The sequence below is a fragment of the Trachurus japonicus genome, chromosome 5 (assembly GCF_045865225.1).
Source record: "Trachurus japonicus isolate A0001 chromosome 5, Traja_1.0".
NCBI lineage: Eukaryota > Metazoa > Chordata > Actinopteri > Carangiformes > Carangidae > Trachurus > Trachurus japonicus.
Window position 1 is genome coordinate 3563406 of NC_140911.1, and position 22196 is coordinate 3585601.

The following is a 22196-nucleotide window of genomic DNA, read 5'->3' on the forward strand; positions in this document are numbered from 1 at the left end:
GTTGATTCAACTCCTGAGGTGGAGGAGGCGGAGCCACAGACCAGAGAGCGGCTCCTCATGGAGGAACTAGGCTACTTAAAGCTGCTGCTGCTGCTGCTGCTTTGCAAGAGAAAAACTACCAATAAACAATAATATTATATAGACTATAATCATACAGTATGGTTTAGTATATAATTAATAAAGGGAGTGGTGCTTCAGGCAGATCTAGATGTTAGAAACAAACAGAAGGCTGAAATGTACAGCCTACATCTTTATATATATATATATAAAATGTTTTCTTCTTTTATTTATATATATATATTTTTTTTTTATGCAAGTCAAAGACAAATTTAAGGACAATAAAGTAGTTCTACCCTTCTATTCTAAATGCATCTTGACTTTTTCTAAACTCCCTTTAAAGGGATGGGCTACTTCACCCAAAATCGATAATTCACCAATCATCTACTCACTGTCATGCCAGGGTTTGGAGAACCCATCAAAACGCTTTTGGAGTAGGCCTACATACAGATTCTATATGACACACAACTATAACTTAAGTTATAACACTTCACTGTTCAGCTTTTATTCATTGTGTTTGTTTATAGCCTAATAAAATACAAAACAAACAAACAAATGGCAGCACCAAAGTGGGTGGAGTTGGTTGGACTGCAAGAAAAAATGTCCCATGAAAAAATGTCCCATGAAACAAGAAAACATCAACAACAGCAGCTTCTACAATACCAATAAAGTTTATCAATGAAAATAACGATAGATAGATAGATAGATAGATAGATAGATAGATAGATAGATAGATAGATAGATAGATAGATAGATAGATAGATAGATAGATAGATCATTTCACAGAAAAATAACACTATACCAGATTATTAGTCTGATCAAACAAACTCCGAGCCTCTTTTACTCTTTTGCACAAACATTTTTAATTCATCTCTGACATATATATGGAAATCGATTACCATCAATCTACTTTTTTTTTCATGTAATCACTTACTTCATCAAATTGTTGGTTCAATGATAAAGAAGGAAAAATAAAACTGATCATTTACTTGAATACATCAATACAACCATGCATCAACACAGAAATGTACAAATGTCATTGTATCTGATAATATTCCATGTTTGTTACACAACTTCTTATTATTACATGTTTAGATTATAATGATAAGGGGAAAAATTATGTTATGTGGGAATAATGTGTAAAAACAACAAAGAAAGACCAAATATCTCAGTTAAAGGTAGAGTCTGTAGGCTTTTTCTAAAAAACAAAAACAAAATATAGACATTATACAAAAGAAATCCTGCTTCATCATCACCTATGGGCTTCTACTCATGTGGTTTGAATGTTGTATTTACAAACTCCAACGAACAAATCTACAGACTCAGCCTTTAAAGTCTTATTTTGGATTGAAAAGTAAGTCTGACTGGGCCTTGTTGCTGCTGTGTGTGTTTAAATGATTAAAATCATCAGTTTTGTTTAATTAGATTTGTTACAGAAATAAAAAATAAAATGGTGCTTATCAATACGGTGGTTTAGTGTTTAGTGTTTTAAGTACCCACCTCTATTTTATAACTTCATAAACTAATATGAGCTGATATTAGATAAACTTTTAACTGTAAAAAACATAATTTCTTTTTCAGTGAATGGTCTTTTCACACTGATGCTCATCCTGCCTTTTGGCATCTGTGCTTTCAGGAAGCTGCACCAATAACATGAATAAAGACACTTTTATGACTCAGTCAGCACTGACATCCAATAATAAAACCTTAAAAGCCAATTTCTGTTCTTTTATGGACATTCATGACACAAACTGCATGATGTAGATGTGACTACAACATTTTGAAAACAGCATGTGATTTTTAGAGGAAGCATGAATGGTGCATTTGTGGCCGTCTATAAATAAAATGAACAAAAAAACAAAAAAAAACTCCAGTTGGTCAGTTACACTTTATGAATCCTGGTGACCTGCATGCATGACAAATTTGCGTTGCCGTCTTTCAGAGCTTTTACAGTTTTACTCCCCAGTCATTTATGATCCTGCTGCTGGAGGCGGAGAAACTGAAGAAGAAGCGCTGTCAGTATCTGCTCTTGTGTGGCTGCTGCAGGAATGTAGCACAGTGACAGCGGCAAGAAGACGACTTGGTCTTGGTGGCTGGTTAAAAAAAAAAAACAGAAAAAAAAGGCTAAAACAAGGCAGCGCTTCTCTGAAAATGTGAAGTTGTACTGCAGGGCTTCCTGTCCCAGCAGCTGAAGAAACACTCTGTCCTCCACAGTCACACAGAACCAGTGCACATGGTAAAAAAAAAAAGAGAAGAAAAAGGAGTCTGAAAATCTAATAAATAAATCAAAATCCTTCATATTTGGTTTTTATCAGTTTATTACTGTGACATGTCAGATTGTCGTATATATAAAAAGACAGATTACAGTCTCTCTCTATCTGTTTATATTTATTGGCGATAATGGAAAATATTTACGAAACACATTCTAAGTACATCAAAAAATATATTCGGCTTTCAAATGAAGTTTGCTGCTGATGTTATGAAATGTTTTCTTTTCTTTCTTTTTTAAAATAAATGTACATAAATCTTTTTTTTAAATAAAATGTTTTCTTCTTTTTTATATAGCCTACAGTAGGCTATATAAATGTGTTTTTATGCAAGCCAAAGACAAATTTAAGGCAGACAATAAAGTAGTTCAACTCTACTATTCTAAATGCACCTAAAATGCACTATAACCTTTACCAGCTGAACTTAATTTGACTTTCTCTACACTCTAAACTCTCTTTAAAGGGATACTTCTCCCAAAATCGATAATTCACCAATCATCTACTCACTGTCATGCCAAGGAAGGGTCTGGAGAACTTCCAGAGTTCTCAAAACTCTTTAGGAGTTCCAGGGGGGGTCCGGCTGGTGACGGATTTTCATATAATGGCGGTGGATAGAGTTCACTTTTGAATGGTCCAAAACACACACTATGAAACATCCAGATACCTCCATACTGCTCGTCTGTACTGACCCAAGTGTCCTGAAGCCGCCACATGGAAAAGTTGTTCTGAAAAAATTAATGTGATCTCTGTTTTTTAATCCTTGTTGTAGCAGTAGCTCCCAGTGGCTGCGCAAGATGTGCAAGATTTGCTGCGAGATGTTCTTCCGTGTTTCCATCATACATCCAGTGGTTTACAATGATGAACCAACATCTCGCAGCAAATCTCGCGCATGCGCACAAACATCAACAGAGCCACTGGGAGCTGCTGCTACAACAAGGATAAAAACTGAGATCACATTAATTTTTTCTGAACAACTTTTCCATGTGGCGGCTTCAGGACACTTGGGTCAGTACAGACGAGCAGTATGGAGGTATCTGGATGTTTCATAGTGTGTGTTTTGGACCATTCAAAAGTGAACTCTATCCGCCGCCATTATATGAAAACCCGTTGCCAGCCGGACCCCCCTGGAACTCCTAAAGAGTTTTGATGACTCTGAAAGTTCTCCAAACCCTTCCTTGGCATGAGGATAGAAAGGGTAGAAAATGTAGAAAATTGGTGAATTATCCCTTTAATAATACCAAATGGTGTTGGCGTTGGAAAGCCTGATTAGTCACCTTTACAACGAGGTACAACTTGTAAGGATTGTGCATCCGTGGAATGACCACTACAGTACTGCTAAAAGTGTGAGTAGCGCCTCCCAAAAAATGTGCGAAAATCCAAAACACGTCCTGCTTCAATGACAGTTTGTATCTTCATCAGGCTGTTCACGTCCTGACATCATGAGACCAAGACCACACCTGTATAACAATCCATCAACAGGACCTGGTACCATGTGGAGGCTTCAGACAGATGATGGGATGGACGTCCTTTGGTCACATGACGACTTCTTTACACAAGGACATGTTGTTGTTGTTGTGGTTTACCCAGAAACTGTTGTTAGCTTTGGTTTCAATGTTGTTTGAGAAGAAGAAATGACCATTCACTAAACTGTCCTACTTTCATGTTATTATATCACTGTAGCCGGAACTTTTTTTTTTTTTACATTTTCCATAAATTTCACCCCAAAGTGGAATATCCCTAGAGTAGTAGTGTATTTCCACAGCCATACACACATCCTGTCTTGGTTTGTGGTAACAGGAAACACTGTGGTAAATTGAGTGGTTAATTTACTGTTGCACAAGCCTAATTATTAATATTTTATACAGCCTATTTATATTTAAAACCCTCAATATCAATGGCACCAGTGAATAAATAATCAATCACAAGAATATTAGAGGGATTTAAAATCGGAAATCGCCTGCACCTGAGCTCATGCAGGTAATTTGACCATATGATATAATAATTTAGATATAGCACTGATGTTTCTGCACAGATGTGTGTGTGTGTATGTGTGATAATTACTGTGTGTTTGACATGTTTGTTTACATCCTCTTTGAACTGATGAGCTCCTCCAGGGATCTCGTTGCATCAGCTCACTCAGGACATAAAACGGCCTCTGGCTCTGCACTAATGTTTCACTACAAAGCTCCAACAACCTCCTCAGACGATGCTGCTGCTGCTGCTGCATTATCACACAGATAACGACACACTGATCCACTTCTGTGATGCTCATATTCATATTCATGTTCATAATATTCTGTGTGAAGCTGTGACAACTCCTCAGATTTCTTTAATTGGCCCAAATCTTCCCAACTTGAAAGTGACTTTTGTGTAACACTGTTTGTCTCATCATGATTAGGCTATCAGTCAGAACTCATCTCTCCTTACTATACTTTACTAACCCTCCTATACTGTAAACTGTATTTCATATAATCTTCCACCACCAACTTCTTTTTGGCACCATGAGACACATAAAGAAATACCAACATGTATCCTCCTCCTGCATGATATATTGCATTGAATTTAAAGCTTACATACACATACATGAATGTAAAAGTTCATAATAATGTAAAAGTAATTAGGATAACACAACACAACCAATAAACCAGCGCTCAGAGATGACATCATCCAGGTCAGAGGTCAGTAGGTCAACCTACAGACCCCGGATGTTGATAACAGCTAACCCCAGACTCAGAGGGGAATAGCACTAGCGTATCATAACTAAATATTGGTGAAATTAACGAGTTTCTCTGCAGATAATGTGTTATTTAGAGGCTGCATTCCGCTGCCCTGTAGACTAACATTGTATGGATATACGCGGCTCTCGGCTGGAGCTAATTTCGTTGGACCGGTAATGACACCAAAGTTATCTGGGTGAGTAAATGATCGTATTTTATGCTAAAAATAAGGTCCAGATTGTAAAAAACAAACAAAAAAAACGGCAATTCCCCTTTAAGCTATGTTAACACAACACAACACAACACAACCATAGACTGTAAAAAGAATGGACGTAGCGTCCGTGACGTCACCCATTGGTTTTGGGGAGTCGTTTTTGTGACTCAAATATGGCGGCCTGAACAGCGCCATGTTGGATTGGCCGGCCGAGAACCCGCCCACTGGCCTCGAAGCAGCTGTCCACGGAGCTGCTCGGACCTGTCACTCAACGTTTCCGCGCCCTAATTGGCCAGAGTTTTAACCTAATAACAGTAAAACAGTAGAGTTAAAAAAAAAATTCACCCCCCTCAGAGTGTGTGCGGGGGTAGAAACTATCGATTGAGACGAAAAAACGTTCTGACACCAGGCTTTTAACATGTTTACTGAGGATGTAAAGTCGGCGATTTTAACATGGGGGTCTATGGAGAATGCTCCCTTCTGACACCAGCCCCCAGAGGAATCCGAGGGGATTGCAGTTTTTTGAACGCGGAAGTGAGCTTCACTTCTCAGACCGACAACTGCCCCCTTGAACACAACATATGTTTCACGGTTGTGTTCGCTGATGTTACTGTGAAGATGTGAGTTAGGTAGCGGGCGCGGCAGTTAGCGACCGTTCTTATTTTGTTAGTATGTCGACATTGTATAGCTTTATATCGTATGAAACTTTTGTCTTATAATGTTTTTTAAGTTGTTTTAGAGTGTCTGTATAGTTTTATGGTGCGTTCCAGGCAACCCGTAACTCGTATTTTTCCGACCTGTTTCTATGGTTACCCGTTAGAACGTACAGTCAAACTCGTAACTTCCCACCTGTGAACTCGTACTAGATCGATCTACTCCCAGTTCCCAGTTCGTAACTCGTAACTTGCCTGGAACGCTACAAACTCGTAACTGGTGACTTGAAGTCGTGACTTACGGGTTAAAAAGCCTGCCTGGAACGCACCATTAAATTGTTTCACTTTGAGTAACTGTGCTAGTTGTCAGAGGATTTGCCAGGGTTACCGTTTGCCCCGTTGTCATGGTGACCACTGTAGTTCAGAGGAAGTCCGGTAAAAAGTCGCTACCGTTTTTATTTGTTTGTGTGTTTACAGATAAGTGAGTAGCAGCAAAAATAAACCTCACAACACCTGAAACAAGAACATCTGATTCAGTGTGATTTACACCTACTGTGCACTCATGCTCTACTGGCCGATGCTCCGCCGAAACCGTTGCTCCCTCGTCAACAAAGCGCGAGGAACCGCTGTGTTTACGTTGCCACGGAAACCCCAGAAGAGCAACAGGAGGAGCTAAAGCTACACTGAGCGGACGGAGAAGCTGCGTTAACCGGTAACATGATAACACTTCCACTGAGTTCTCACCACATATAAGAGCTTTTCTTTTTTCTTTTCTTTTACTTTTTTAGTTTTTCCCTCTTTCAACAATAAACAGAGTATGATAGCAGCAGGACCATGTAGCTAAGAAGAGCTAATGACTATGAGCTGCCGATACCATGACATGTTGTTTTTGTAATGACATAGAATTCCTCTAGGGGTCGACATGAGGTCATGGTTTTATCTGGACCTATCTCTCTGAAAACTTTATAATAGGCAATTGGCCTATTATTATTTCTTCCCAGTGTTGTCTTTGCTGTCAGGCTCCTGATTCAAAACATGCCATGAGTAGCCTACCTTTTTAACCTGCACTTTTAAACTTGTAGGCGTATTTAATTATTTCCTAACTCTTTTAGCTGTTATATCTATATTTTTACATTTGTAATTTACATTTTCTTAATTTTAACTTAGTTTTTACTCAAGTGACAGGCAGCACAGCCTGGTGGGTGTAGTCAGGATTTCATTTCACTGCTTGTTGTAAGTGTACACTATTACTATGCATGTGACAAATAAAGTAGCCTATCTTATCTAGAAGATAAGTTGAGTCAAATACAAAATACAGCTGTATTGACCCAATGACCTCATAATAATTGCACATGCTGCTGCGATCAATTAAACCCATAAAGGCTAATCTTCAATATTTATTGAATAATCTAAGTGGCATGTACAGCAACATTACTCTGCGTGGGGTGCGGTGGGGGTGGGGTATTTGTTCTGATCGTCATGAGTCTGACACACATTAGTGTTGTTGTCAGTAATTGTTCAGCTGATGAGCAGCAGCACGTGGCCTCCTCCACGTCACGTGAGTATCAGCACCTTGGACAGCAGCCTCTCTCTCTCTCTCTCTCTCTCTCTCCTAACACACACTGGTGGAGCTGCAGCAGGATGGAGGAGGATGATGATGATGATGATGATGATGATGATGATGATGATGATGATGATGAAGACAATGAGAGAAGTTTGTTTGAGCTTCCTTCAGAAGAAGAAAGAAGAAGAAGGTGAATGCAACTTTATGAAGATCGATGAGGAGGAATGAGTCACCGCTGCAGCTGTCAGCGTGATCACTGTCTCACTGATTCAGTTAATTAGGCTAGATGATGATGATGATGATGATGATGATGATGATGATGATGATGATGATGATGATGATGATGATGATGCGCGTATAGTTTCCAACTACTACCCCGGAAGACAGACTTGCAGCCGGCTGTCGGGAATCCATGTCTGGCTTCCTTGCGCTCCTCCTGAGCGGTGGCGCAGGGATGGATGGGAAAAGAGGAGGAGGAGGAAGAGGAGGAGGAGGAGGAGGAGAGGTGGCCGCCGTCGCACGAGTGAGTTGTCGAGGATTTTTGTACCGATTCTCATCTTTTCATTTGTAAAATACCGGCTAGAGTGAAGAGAGAGACAACTTTGAGACTGAATGGACCGCGTGAGGTGGGGAGGAGGAGGAGTGGGCTGAGATCCGCCTGATGAGCCAGAGCCCAAGACGAGAGAAAGAAAGAAAGAAAGAAAGAAAGAAAGAAAGAAAGAAAGAAAGAAAAAGGAGCTGAGGCTACAGTGAGGAAGAGGAGACGAGAAGAGGAGGAGGTGCATGGACAGACGGATGCATGGATGGAGAGATGGATGGAGGGATGGATGCCACTGCGAGACAACAAAGGAGACGCGCGTGTCACCTGCTGTAATTTCACCCCCCCCTCCTGTAGGTAAATGAGAAACTCAAACATAAAATCGGATTTGACTTAGTTGTTAATAGGATTTAATATCAACCCCCCTCTCTCTCTCCTCTCTCTTCGGAGCAGCAGGAGGAAGAGGAGGAGGAGGAACAGGAACAGACTCTGGCTCCTTTTTGTTTTTCCATCTTCGGACACATTCTGATTTTTTTTTTTTTTTAACAAAAAAACAACAGCTACTACCGACAGACCGGAGGAGGAGGATGACTGACTCTGTCGGTGCTGGTGGTGTTGGTGTCGGTGCCTCCTCTCAGCGTCCATTGAATCCCGACAGAAAACGCCTGTGTCCATGAGAAATAATCCCTCCCCATTGGCTGGATCGCGGTGCACATGCTATAACAACAGGATATGCAAAGAGTTATGGGCTGATCTGAGAGCCTATCATGTTGTTCCGCACGCGTTTTTGACCCAGCCAGGTCCTTTATTATTATTTGAGCGATTTATTAAGAGGATGTGAAAAACAGATGTTCCAAATGCAATAATAATAATAATAATACTATTTATAATAAATAATAATAGTGATGGAGCTGCCACAGCCAGGCTGAAGAGAAGACACTTGGCTGTCCTGTCTGTCCTGTCTGTGTTAAGTAAAAGCAGCTGAAGAATGTTAAAGTATCAGATCCGGATGTTTTTCAGTGAACTCAAAGTGTTGCTGCTGATGCGCTCCGGATCGAGCAGGAGGACTGACACAGGCACAGACCCGGACACACGCACCTCCAACACCGACACCAACACCACTAACACTAACACCTCCAACACCGACACCACCGCTGGTACCACCGACAGGAGGATGCGAGGGCTCGCCATCGGAGGCTGTGGTTGGCCGCCGCTCAGCTGCTCGCACCAGGACGACGAGGAGGAATATTACGGCTCTGACCCGCGGCCACGCAGTCTGGCGTTTGAGGAGAATAATAAAGATAAAGACCAGGAGGAAGGAGGAGGAGGAGGAGGAGGAGGAGGTGGGGGTCTGGACTCTGCCTCCCTGCCGAGTCTCTCCGAGAGCGGATCCAGATCTCTGCAGTGCCGGATCTGCTTCCAGGGCCCGGAGAAGGTAAAGTTAAAATCTGACTGTTTTTTGTTTTAAAGAAAAGCTGCTGAGTGTGTGAACTGACTGACCCTGAATTCAAGGTTCCGGTGCATGCTGCGCTCCTGAGGACAAAAGGCTCCCCCAAAAATATAGCCTAAAACACGTGGCCAGCGCCGCTCAGATGGAGGAAGAGTGTTTAAGCAGGTCACCCTTGAATTTCCTATTTATCTCCCTGTGCGTTCTTTTGCTTGTTCTTTCTTCTGTCCTCCACAAATAGGCAAACATAGCCTACTGTTTGTGTAAATAAGTGACCCTGCGATTCTTATTATTGTAATGAATTTTGTAAAGTGTATCGATGTTGCACCATGGTGGTTTTACACTTTAAATAAACTAAACTAAACTACTCCACCGAGAAGTCTGGCAGCAGCAGAATTAACTTTGAAATAATAATAATAAAAAACCTTTGTGGGGGAACTAATCCAATCTGGCAGCTCCACTGAGACAAACAATGTTCAGGAGGATCATTTCAAATTTAAAGCTCTGGTGCCACATTTTACAGTAACAGGCAGGTGATGGTGGTGTGTTTTCATTCACCTGCACAGCTCCAGACTTTCAACATAAGAGACCATCCAAAGTGAAGCTGCAGAACTGATTTGACTGGACCACACAAGTGATGAAACTCTGTGTCAGGTGCATCTTCTGTTTATAAAACAAAGCAAAAGAGAAAAAAAAGCAGGATTTTCTGTTGCAAATGAGCCAGAAGGTTGAGTTTGTGCCACAGGAGACGTGATGATGCAGCTGTTGTGAGAGTGTCCATTCAGGCCGACGGTGATGAGTAGCTGATGAGTCATTACACATGAAGCCCAAACTGTTTCACATCATCTGTTGTTGTAAGTTAAAACAAAAAAGAAAAAACAATCCAGAATGACTATAGGATTAGAAAAAAAGAAGGAGAATAAGAAGAAAGAGAATTAATCTATCAGCAGTGATCTGAAAATAGCAGTGGGCAGAGGAAGGGCATCATCAGGAGGAGCTGTGTGTTTATTCTGTGAATTCCTCCTCGCAGGAATAAATTCAGCATCTGATGCTCGAAATTAGGCCATAAAAAAAAAGAAAAGAAGAAGCAACGAAGAAGAAAGATTCCTCGCCATAAAAGACCCTTTTTAGGCTATATACAGTATTATTATTATTATACAGGAGAGTCTGAGTGACGGACGGAGGCTCAGGAGGATCAGTTCAGGAAGTTGCTGGAGGAGGAGGAGGAGGAGGAGGAGCCATAACTGCAGGGATCAAACCTGTGATCAGTCCTGCAGGGGACAGGGAGGTCAGGCGTGCACGGTGCAGCTAGAAGGAAGACAGACAGAGCGGATAAACAGAAATGTAATGTTATTTTATTTACTAAAGACGACGTGATCTAACATGTGCAGATTCTGACGGATGAAATCAACCTTGAAGAGACAGAGAGAGAGACAGAGAGACAGAGTTTGCAGGAAGTTTTTTTGTTTGTTTGTTTCCTCCCTCCAGATAATTCAGCTAAATTAAAGGGATAGTTCACCCAAAATTCAAATTCCACTCATTATCTACTCACCCTCATGTCAACTAAGGGCTGTGAGAAGTTTCAGAGTCCTCCGTGCCTTCTCTGAGTTACAGCGGGGCTCCGCGCAGCAGTATTTGTCCATATAATGGTTGTGAATGGTGTTCACTTTTCTTCGTCCAAAAAGACACACCAAGTCCCCACCATGTCCCTCTTGTATTGAAGCCCCAGCATGAGAAATTGTTCCGCCGGTCAGTGCAAATCGCTACAAACAAGCTTAAAATATAGACTTATTAAATTTTTTTCAGAACAATTTCTCATGTTGGGGCTTCAATACAAGAGGGACATTACAGACGAGCACTATGGAGGTATTTGGATGTTTTTTGGTGTGTCTTTTTGGACGAAGAAAAGTGAGCACCATTCACAACCGTCATATGGACATGCAGTGCTGCACGGAGCCCCGCTGTAACTCAGAGAAGGCACGGAGGACTCTGAAACTTCTCCCAGCCTTTAGTCGACATGAGGGGGAGTAGATAATGAGTGAAATTTGAATTTTGGGTGAACTATCCCTTTAAAAGACCAATCACCAAGAGTCAGAGACAGAAGATGTAAATTGAGATGCGCAGGAGCGTTGTGTTGTGTCAGTGTGACACTCCCCGAGGCCCCGCGGACTGACAACACAAAAACCTGCACCAGATGTCCTGTGATTTCTTTTGAGGCTGCAGCAAAATGACATGAGAGGAGAACATATCAAAATAAGAGCGTGATAATAAACTCCACACTTTATCGTATATAAATATATATATATAAAGGCTGATTGGTGATGCAGTCATGGGTCGAAGAGGCCCAACTGAGAACATCAATAGTGAAATTTTCCCTTTCAAGCCGACAGCACATAAAAAAAAACGTGCGTTCACTTCACATGACGCTTTGGGATATCTCCACAATAACGAGGTGCTTTGCTTTTATTCCCATAATTAATCACAATTACTAAGTGTGAAATGAAAAAGCTTCCCCCCCGCTGTTATTTTCTAAAAAGTGTGTCGGGTTTGGAGGAGCCCCAAAAAAAAAAGAATCCACTGAACTCTTCTTTGACAGTTTACAATGCTTTATTGCTGCCATGAAGGAATATATAATAAGTGTGTGAGTGGCGGTGCTGTTCAGACTTGTCCTGACATTCACATGTGCTATTTTAGGCGCCTGATGATTTGTGCTTTGATAGGAAGCCCCACAGCACTGTACCACCACCACCACCACCACCACCACCACCAGCAGCAGCAGCAGCTCTCAGAAGTTTGAACAGGCAGCAGCCACAGTTATGGGTGCATGCACTTGTGCTCTGTTCACGTCGAGTGGAGCCACATAACCCACATGTCAGGTCTCTAAAAGCTGCAGGGAAGTCGAGTCGAGTCAAGTCGCGCTAAGTGGTGTGAATTATTAGTTCATGTTGTTTTCTTAGAGTAGGAAACACACCGTGCCTGTACAGAAAGTCATCATCAGTCTTTACTCACGGTCACATTACACCCTAGAAATTACAGTAAAGCTTCTTTTTGAGCTGTTTGTATGTACAGAATATAACCTTCCTCATCGCAGTGAAAATAACATTTTAAAACATTATGGACAAATAGTGAAATGTTTGTTTTCTCAGGTGCAACCAATCAACTTTTTCTAACTGGTTAGGAAAGCACCGATATCCGGCCCAGATAGTGACTAAATGGCTAGATTGGGTGTTGGATATTGGGGCTGATCTATGACACCGATATATTCACTTCAGTTCTATGTTTGTGACGCAGCATCAACAAACACAGAGCAACAACGTTTTTACAAAGTTAGGAAAGTATAATGTTAAAGTGGTATCGGCTATCGGCTGGTATACCTAAACCCAGGTGTCGGCATTGGGACTGAAAAAGCCGGATCGGTGCACCTGTAGTTTTGATTCCTTCTGAATAAAAGCAGCTGTTTCTTGAGAACACGGTGCTGCAAAGAACTCAACATGGTTGAAAAAAGTGCTTTAAAAGACGCCCAGGATAAAGTTGGAAGTCAAGTGAAAAGCTGCAGAAAAAGGATTTATTTATCCCTGTGAGAACCGCTCAGAGCTTCATTACAGTAAGAAGTGGAAAATGCACATGGCACCACCAACACCACCTACATCCAGATGACCAAGACATTTGAACTCAGATTAATTCTGCAAAGAAGAATGGGCAAATATTCCCTAATCTAAAGCTGGTAGAGAGAAAACCAGAGAGACTGATGGCTGTAATTACGGTAAAGCAAACGGTGGATCTATGAAGTATTACTGTAAATCAAAGGACTGACGACTTCTCCAACCCTGTTATTCTAGGTTTTTATAATTATTTTCATTAGTTTGATGTTGTAAGGGTTTTTTTTTACGTAAGATAAAGACTGCGTTTTACTGGGTTTTGATTGCAGGTTGTGTGACACCAATGGAGTAGAAGTTTTATTTGGGTCCTGCTCACTAAGTAGAATAAGAGGTAACAGGTGTCTTCAGGGAATCGAGTCATCGGCCGTTTGTGTGAGATGAGTCAGTAAGTGACCACATCAGTGATGAACTGCAGCAGAACGACTGTAGGTTTGTTTTCTCTTCTCTCAGCAGTTCTGCAGCAGCTGGTGGGAAATAGTTACTTGGCAAGACGAAGAATGTTCAAAATAGGACAAAGAGACGGTGAAGATGGAGAGAAAGAGAGAGAGAGAGAGAGAGGAGGATGGAGAAAGGAGGATCAAGAGAGTGCAGGGTGGGGAAAGAGAGGATGGATGGAAAAAGGGGTGGAGAGAGGATGGAGAAAGAGGAGGATGGGAAAGATGAGTATGGAGAAAGAAATGGAGAAAGAGGATGGAGAAGGAGGGATGATAGAGGAGAATGGATGAAGAGAGAGAGGATGGAGAAAAAGAAGAATGGAGAAAGGAGGCTCAAGAGAGTGAAGGCTGGAGAAAGGGATGGAGAGAAATGAGGATGGAGAGAGAGGAGGATGGAGAAAGAGGAGGGTATAGAAAGAGAAGGATGGAGAGAGAGTAAGAGGAGGAGGGAGAAAGAGAGGAGTAAACGTGGAAAGGCAGTGAAGTGACCAGGTGTTGAGTTCAGGAGTTTCTTCACCTTCAACACAAAACTGACAGAATCAAATTCACTTCAGAAAAACGTGAAGCTTGACTGAAAAGAGTCATAAAAATAGAAGTTAGATTTTCACCACCTCAGTCTCTCTCCTGCTTTTTTATCACTGCTAAACCACTTTTCCCAATTACATATCTATTATTCTAATAAGCTGTTTTCATATTTCATTAATCAAACAAATAAATAAATGTCATATTAGACTAAACCACAAAAATGTGCGTTGGTTCAACCTGATGATCTCTCTCCAGTTCTTTTCCACCTCATTCAACTTGATAGAAACCCATCACACAGACTGGAAAACTCTTTCTGCTCCTCAGTAGCTGATGTCTGTCTGTAGCCTAATCACCACCTCATGTAGCAGCACCTTCACTTTGCACAATAATTTGCACAATATTTATTATTACTGTACATACATGCATATTGCACATACAATACATTCTCTACTACCATTTACAACTGTTACCCCCATCTGTGTTTAGCATTTATCTTATTTAACTTCTTTTTTTGTATTATTCTTATTCTTATTATTCTTAACTTATTGTTCAGTTGTTGTTGTTGTTGTCGTACGTCTTTTATGTGAGAGCTATGCAAACCAGAGTCAAATTCCCTTGTATGTACGCAACATAATTGGCCAACAAATCAGATTTTGATTCTTTTAGGTTTTTTTTTTTTTGTATTATTATTATTATAGTATTTTTGTTGCTCTTTAATTGTTTTTCTATTTCTATACTTAGTTTTATATCTCTTGTGCTGGTATTTTTGATGTGGACAACAAAGAAATAATTTAATTGTCGAGGAAACATGTTTCCTTCTGTGCAAAATAAACACTTTGAATCGTGAATCTCCATCTCATAAAATCTGACAGTAGCTGCATCAGAGCTGCTGAGGATTTACGAGCTGAGCCGTTCATGATAACATTAATCATCTTTATTTTTTTATCTTATTGACCGTCGTCTGCACCAAATCAGTGGTGGTGACAGGCTGAGTGGACAGCAGCAGCAGCAGCAGCAGTTGTCTCTTTGTGAGTCTGGTCTTTGTGTGTGATGCAGTGCTGTGTGTGTGTGTCCTTCAGGGGGAGCTGCTGAGCCCGTGTCGCTGCGACGGCTCCGTGCGCTGCACCCACCAGTCCTGCCTCATCCGCTGGATCAGCGAGCGGGGATCCTGGAGCTGTGAGCTCTGCTACTTCAAGTACCAGGTCCTGGCCATCAGCACCAAGAACCCACTGCAGGTACAGCATCCTACTGTATAGAGAAACACTGTGGGGTTGCCAGGTTGCAGGGTTGCCAGGTTGGAGTGTCTGTCTGTCTGGCAGAAAAGCATAGAAATCATATGAACTCTTCAGAGTCTATTGCATTTTCCACTGTATTCCTCTCTCCTGGTCTCTTTATGTATTAATCCTGGTTAAACCTCAGTCCTGTGATGCACAATCAAGTAATTAACATCCTTTTTTTCAGGACAACCTGGACTTTCAGAATATTCGCCCTGTAGTGTCATACGAATGTAGAAAAAGATATACAGCTCTGGAAAAAATTCAGAGACTACTTAATAAATCAGCTTCTCTACATGTTTGGCAGTTGTTTGAATATGAACTTGTTTTCTTTTGCATTATTATTATTATTATTATTATTATTATTATTATTATTATTATTATTATTCAAGGTCTGAAAACACTGGAACTTTTTTGTTATTTTGACCAGTTGCCATTTTCTGCCAATAAAAGCTCTAAATGACAATATTTTTTATTTCACATTTGCGAGAAATGTTGTCAGTAGTTTATAAAATAAATCAAAAGTTTTTAATTTTACTCCAACACATACCTATAAATTGTAGAAAACCAGAGAAAGTGATCATTTTGAAGTGGTCTCTTAATTTTTTCCAGAGCTGTATGATCAGAAATAAGAAAGGAACATTCATATTTGTTGGAAACACGCAATAAATGATTGTAAACTTCTTTTTAGACACTATATAACTGTTCTTTGAGGTGTTTGGGATCAGGGGGAAAAGAATAAGGGCTCTAACTATGATACAAAATATATTATTTACATTATTTACAAAAATACCACACTCGCCTGGCATGAAAACAGGTCTGACATTTCTATTGGCTGCACTGGCTTTTTTGTCTTGTTTCCTGCAACTTTATTATCCCATATCTTGGTCTTAGCTTGTGTAAAATGTGTAAATGTTAAATCTATGCATTATTTATTGCATTTACGGCTGATTCTCCAATAATCTCGATCATGTAAGGCAACAGAGCATCAACCATCTGGATGTAAATGAACTCTCTGTGGCACACGGGTCTCCTACAGGACACGGATGTTTGAGGCAGGATTACTCTGCTTCTGTGTGAGCTACAGACTCACCAGTGGACTCTTTGTAAAGGCCCAAGTGTCCCGCTTTCAATAAAAAAAAGAATCACGTTGCTATCATACAAATCAGTAAAACAATCCCCCCGCCGACCTCAGAGGGTTAAGAGGGTCATACAGTGACCATGAGGTGAATGTGCTGGTATTTACAGTAACAGATTAATTCATTACCACCACACACCACCCAAAGGATCTTGTCTTTTTTGGGGGGTTGTTGGGGGGACTGATTCTGTCCAAAGCGACAGGAAGCACATGAGCGTTGTCTGTTGGCAGAAAGACGAAGCTATTTATACAATTTATTTATTTATTTTTTCTCTGTGGACAAATGGAGAGGAGGAACGGTGTTGTGGTGAGGAGGTAAAAAGGAAGATGCCAAGAACAAATGCACTGAATTCAAAGAGTTGGCAACATGACTCAACATGCTTGTGTGGAGTGTGTGTGTGTGTGTACGTCCATATAGAACACACACACACACACACACACACACACACACACACACACTCAGACGGTGTCACTGAGAGATTTCAGCCTGTGAATGACGATGGAACAAAGACCAGATCAGATCAGATGAAATTTCCCGTCCTGTCAGTCGCTCTTCAGGCCGGACGACAACATCAATCAGTCACAAAATGATCTCTTTTATACTTTATTATTCTTTATTGAACGTTTCTCATATTATTTAACATGACAGAAGAAGCACAGACGTCTGTAAGGAGCCCAAATAATCAATATAAATGACAATTATATGTATAATGCCCAATACGGACTCAAACCCAACTGATTTACATGTTCTTTGTTCTTATAAATAACCAAAGTCAAATATTATTGTACACATGCTCATCCATTTTCATTGGTTACACTATTGGTTGTGTACTAAGATGAATATTCACATTTCCTCCAGTAATAAGTAATTTTTTTCACATTTAAATCCAGGCGGAGCATTAGTTTCTCCATGTTGTATGCTCCTATAATAACATAATAAGGTGTTAGTGTTTTTTTTTTTAGTTATCCACCCTTTTTTGTTTAAGCCATTTGAAAAGCTTTAATACCTGGAAGAAATGATATATGAGATGTGACAAACTCTGGATCTGCGTCGACATTTCTGTCATCAGAGTGTGAAAGCATCGTATAGTTACATCACTGTGAACGTGTTAGTGAGCTGCACTCAGAGACCCAGAGTGAAGAGTTTCTCCCACAGAGGATGAGATGTGACGAGCGACATTAAAACCAACAGTGACACCAGAGACTCACTGCCAAGAGGAGGTTTAGACTCTCTATGAACCCTGATGGAAAAGAGAAGCTTCACTATTTGATCTCACTGTCACAATGTGTGGAGACCAGGACCATCGACTATCTAATATAATATAATATAATAATAATAAACAGATAAACCTCATATACTAATGAAAAATAACGTGCAATTCCTCTTTTTGACCTGTTATTATGGATCGTGACCATGTTTGAAACATGGAGCTCATTCAGACACATGACAGATGTGATATTTACACTTAGGTAGAGAAATTAGGGTAACAATTTATTTGACGCCTATCTCTATAACGCATTATGACCATACTTATAATGGAAAGATTAATAAATAATAATAGCACATTATAGAGCATTTTTCGAGGTAAATTCATTTAGTTTTTCGGCAAGCAGTCTCTGCATTTCCCTCTAAAACAACTCTGTCTGGTAATGTTGTGTTATTATCTCATAGCGTGGTGAATGTGCAGGTCACAACTTGTCCACCAGAGCGTTGTGGAGTTGTTGGATTGTGTATTTGATGAGTTTGATGAGGGAAACCAAGAAATCCGATGAACCTCCGTTAGCGTAGCTCTGAGCAGCTCACAACTCTGCTCCGCTGTTCTAAAAATAGCTTGCACCGACAATTACAGGTAACAAACCTACTGCTATGACTGTAGGGATTATGGCAATGGGCCCATTTGCCAAAATATTGAACTATCCCTTTAACGGCACATTTTCATGTGGGTTCATGTAAATGAAGAGTTTTTTGAAAACGATCTGGTGTGAACGATGTTATTTTTGAAAAACATAGAGGGGGAAATCTCTGTTTTTGCTGATGCAGTGTGGAAACGTGGCCTAAAGCAAAGAGACAAAGTAAATGTGTGTTGAGTTTCATAATGAGTCAAGTCTGAGTCAGAAAACACAAACGCTGTCGTCGTCACCTGTGAAACTCACCCGTCTCTGAAAACATGAACGGAAATGAAGTGAATTGAAGCTCAGTTTCTCTCTGCAGCTCCGCCTCTGTGGTTTGCAAAGACTTAAAGGGATAGTTCACCCAAAATTCAAATTGCACTCATTATCTACTCACCCTCATGTCGACTAAGAGCTGGGAGAAGTTTCAGAGTCCTCCGTGGCTTCTCTGAGTTACAGGGGGTCTCGGCGTAGCAGTGCATGTCCATATAACGGTTGCAAATGGATACCAACTGTCTTCGTAACAAAAAGACACACCAAAAAACATCCAAATACCTCCATGCTGCTCGTATGTAATGTCCGTCTTGTATTGAAGCCCCGAAATGCGAAATTTCCAAATTGGACGGACCAGGAAGAGGAGCTTTGAGAAGCTTCTGCTATAAACAAGCTTGAAATATAGACTTATTTAATTTTTTTCGGAACAATTTCGCATTTCGGGGCTTCAATACAAGACAGACATTACATACGAGCAGCATGGAGGTATTTGGATGTTTTTTGGTGTGTCTTTTTGTTACGAAGACAGTTGGTATCCATTTGCAACCACTATATGGACATGCACTGCTACGCCGAGACCCCCTGTAACTCAGAGAAGCCACGGAGGACTCTGAAACTTCTCCCAGCCCTTAGTCCACATGAGGGGGAGTAGATGATGAGTGCAATTTGAATTTTGGGTTTAAGTCAGAGACTGAGATGAACTATTATCTCTTATCAGCTTTTATCGTCTCTTTTCTCTCTGTCTCTGTCTCCCTCTGTCTGTCTCCAGTGGCAGGCCATCTCCCTGACTGTGATCGAGAAGGTGCAGATCGCAGCGATCATCCTCGGCTCTCTGTTCCTCCTCGCCAGCATCTCGTGGTTGGTGTGGTCGTCGCTCAGCCCGTCGGCCAAGTGGCAGCGACAGGACCTGCTGTTCCAGATCTGCTACGGCATGTACGGCTTCATGGACATCGTCTGCATAGGTGAGTTTTTACAGATGTTTCCTTATGAGAAAAGTGTCATTGTTGAGAATATAGCGACTATGTTTATGCATCCAGGTAATTAATCACACAACTGGTGAGTGTACCATTTAACATATATGATAATAAATAATAGGTTAGGGTTTAAATAGGGCAGTTCTCTTATGTAGAGTCATGTTTTTCTCTATAATTAGTACAATGACATCATTACTTCTTATGGAATTATTATTCAGATGCTGTACAACGCAGCACGACCAATTTATCTTCCAGTGAACACGTTGCATATTTGTTTATTCTAATTTCATGGACACCAATGAAACTAATTACATTTGTTTTGCATGAACATGTTTGTTTGTTTGTGTGACACAGAAAACATCAGACATATTTATTTTAAGACACGTGTACCGTCTGTAGCTCCATAAGTACTTCCTGGTACTTAACTCATTGAATGCCAAAGACAAGTGTGTTCGTTTTTTGTGCCCATGCGTTCAGTGCCAAAAACGTAATTTTACATTTTTTGATTATTTTTTTAAATTACGAAAATAGACACTAACACACCTTATGTGTGAATTTGGGAACTCTATGATGAACAGAACTGAAATACATGAAAACTCAAAAACTCACAATGACATTTTATCATAATTCGGCTTTTGATGGTGACGCATTGGGACGAATCAGTGGCGCATGAACGCGTTAATGTCAGGTCAAAACCAGGTCAAAATCTACCGTATTGACCTGAAAAAAATCTGAAAAAAGACATTTGGTGTCATCTGCTGATATGCAAAAAAGCTTTGGAAAACAGCGTGGAAAACAATGAGTTAAAGATGTTCAGAAATGGCCGTTTGTCCTGTTTGTCGCGCGTCCTTCCACAAGTTTCCATGAGTTGCCACACGAGTTTACCAGAGTAAGGAAAACAAATTTGATTGGTCGTTATCGAGCGGGCGGGATATTCAATGTTTGGGGCGAGACTGAGCTCTGTGTGTGTATGTGTGTAGCTAATGTAGCTAACTGTTAGCTAGTAGGCTTGTAGCGAAGTGATGGAGCGCAGGGATCCGGAGGAGGAGAGTTTGTGTCGGTGGTGGACGAGTCTTCTTGTTTTTCTCAGACGTTTGATTGACGGATGACGGATCCAATATCATTGGCTGATGAATCGTGAGCAACGTGACGCATAATTCGTGCGCCTGCATTATCCAATGCGAAAAAAAGCTACTAACTACCTACTTCAAACGCCCTGACGAAGACCGTCTGGTCGAAACCGGTCGGCGTCTCATATATTTTAATTGAGATATGCCCTAAATAAAATAAAGGCTTTTTAAAGAATTCCTTGGCTCAGTCGGAGTGCCTGAAGTAAGCGTTTCGCTTTTGCTTTTACTACCTCACTTTCACCCCAGATTTACGGGAAACTAGAATTTTGCACAAAGTTTGGGCTCCATCGTCTGATAGATGAGTTATTACACTAATGTTAAGACCCATAGTGGGCTCAAATTCAATGTTCTTTTCTGAACACCTTTAAAGGTACATTGTGTAGGAATTCCTCCCATCTAGGGGTGCAGTTGTATATCACAAGCAACTCAGTCGTATTTTTAATGCTGCATTCACGTGAGATTGGGCAGACGGCAGACAGACGACAGCCGCTGCACGTAACGGCATAAACAAGCCTCTAAGTAAACAAGTGGTCCGTCAGCACGAGGCAAAACAATACACGTGACAACATGTTGTCATGGCGATGTGGTATTGTTTTACCGGCTTTCTCTGGACTTCTGTGGCTAAAATGACATCTGGTTTGTTAGCGACGGCCGTCTGCCCGACTGCAGGTGAATGCAGCATCAGTGTAACGCTCCATTCCTCCTCACTGCGTTACCGCGGTGACTTTTCACAGACGCCACCTCGACCTGAGCTGACAGCTCCGGTGTCTCCGCTGAGTTTCCGTGGTTTCCTACCGTCACGCTGCCACTGGACGTAAAAACATGGCGACACCACATGGCAGCCAGCACCGAGCTTACCCGCTCCATGTAGATATGAATGATATGAACGGCTAATTCAGAGCTGAAAGGAACACTTCAGTTTGTTGATGGGGGGGATTACTGAGTAATGAAAAACATACTTTTAAACCAAATAATCGATTTTCGTGAATATATAACAGGAGAAGTTACACAATGTCCCTTTAATGAACAAACAACTGTTTGTCTATCTGCTTCCTGCCAGTGCTTCCTGCCTCTGACCTTTGTTTGTGTTTTTGCGCCCCAGGCCTCATAATCCACGAGGGATCGTCTGTGTACCGGATCTATAAGCGCTGGCAGGCCGTCAACCAGCAGTGGAAAGTGCTGAACTACGAGAAAGCGAAGGACTTGGGCGACCGGCTCGGCCCCGGCAGTAAAGGAGCCGATCGCGGCGACAGGAACTCTTCTCACGCCGACACGGGGCCGAGGCCGAGCCGCCACATCAGGACTATTCTGCACCACCACTGTGGATACACGATTTTGCACATCCTCAGCCAGTTGAGACCCAACAACCTCCACAGTGCCAACCACGAGGTGGTGATGAGGGTCACCACCGTATGAGGCCCAGTATTTACATATATCAGTAT

The 22196-nt window shown here is 41.2% G+C and overlaps 1 protein-coding gene and 1 long non-coding RNA gene across 2 annotated transcripts; one reads left to right on the forward strand and one right to left on the reverse strand.

Annotated features, from left to right (window-relative positions):
* Positions 1 to 1778: 1778 nt before the first annotated feature.
* On the reverse strand, positions 1779 to 6520 carry LOC146986803 (uncharacterized). The gene is made up of 3 exons (XR_015035812.1): positions 6469 to 6520; positions 2832 to 3022; positions 1779 to 2258 (listed from the first exon to the last, which is right to left on the reverse strand). It is a non-coding gene; the product is annotated as an uncharacterized LOC146986803 (long non-coding RNA).
* A 2461-nt stretch (positions 6521 to 8981) lies between these two features.
* On the forward strand, positions 8982 to 22196 carry LOC146986804 (E3 ubiquitin-protein ligase MARCHF9-like). The gene is made up of 4 exons (XM_085777971.1): positions 8982 to 9445; positions 15155 to 15310; positions 19420 to 19612; positions 21857 to 22196. Exons 1-4 carry the CDS (start codon positions 8999 to 9001, stop codon positions 22168 to 22170), a joined length of 1110 nt encoding a protein of 369 aa, XP_085634097.1. The 5' UTR covers positions 8982 to 8998; the 3' UTR covers positions 22171 to 22196.

Excerpts from the sequence above, each read along its gene's own strand:
- LOC146986804 (XM_085777971.1), top strand. The coding sequence starts at position 8,999 with ATGTTAAAGTATCAGATCCGGATGTTTTTCAGTGAACTCAAAGTGTTG. Across the intron at positions 9,446-15,154 it reads GCTTCCAGGGCCCGGAGAAG|GGGGAGCTGCTGAGCCCGTG; the intron begins GTAAAGTTAAAA and ends TGTGTCCTTCAG. Across the intron at positions 19,613-21,856 it reads CATGGACATCGTCTGCATAG|GCCTCATAATCCACGAGGGA; the intron begins GTGAGTTTTTAC and ends TTTGCGCCCCAG.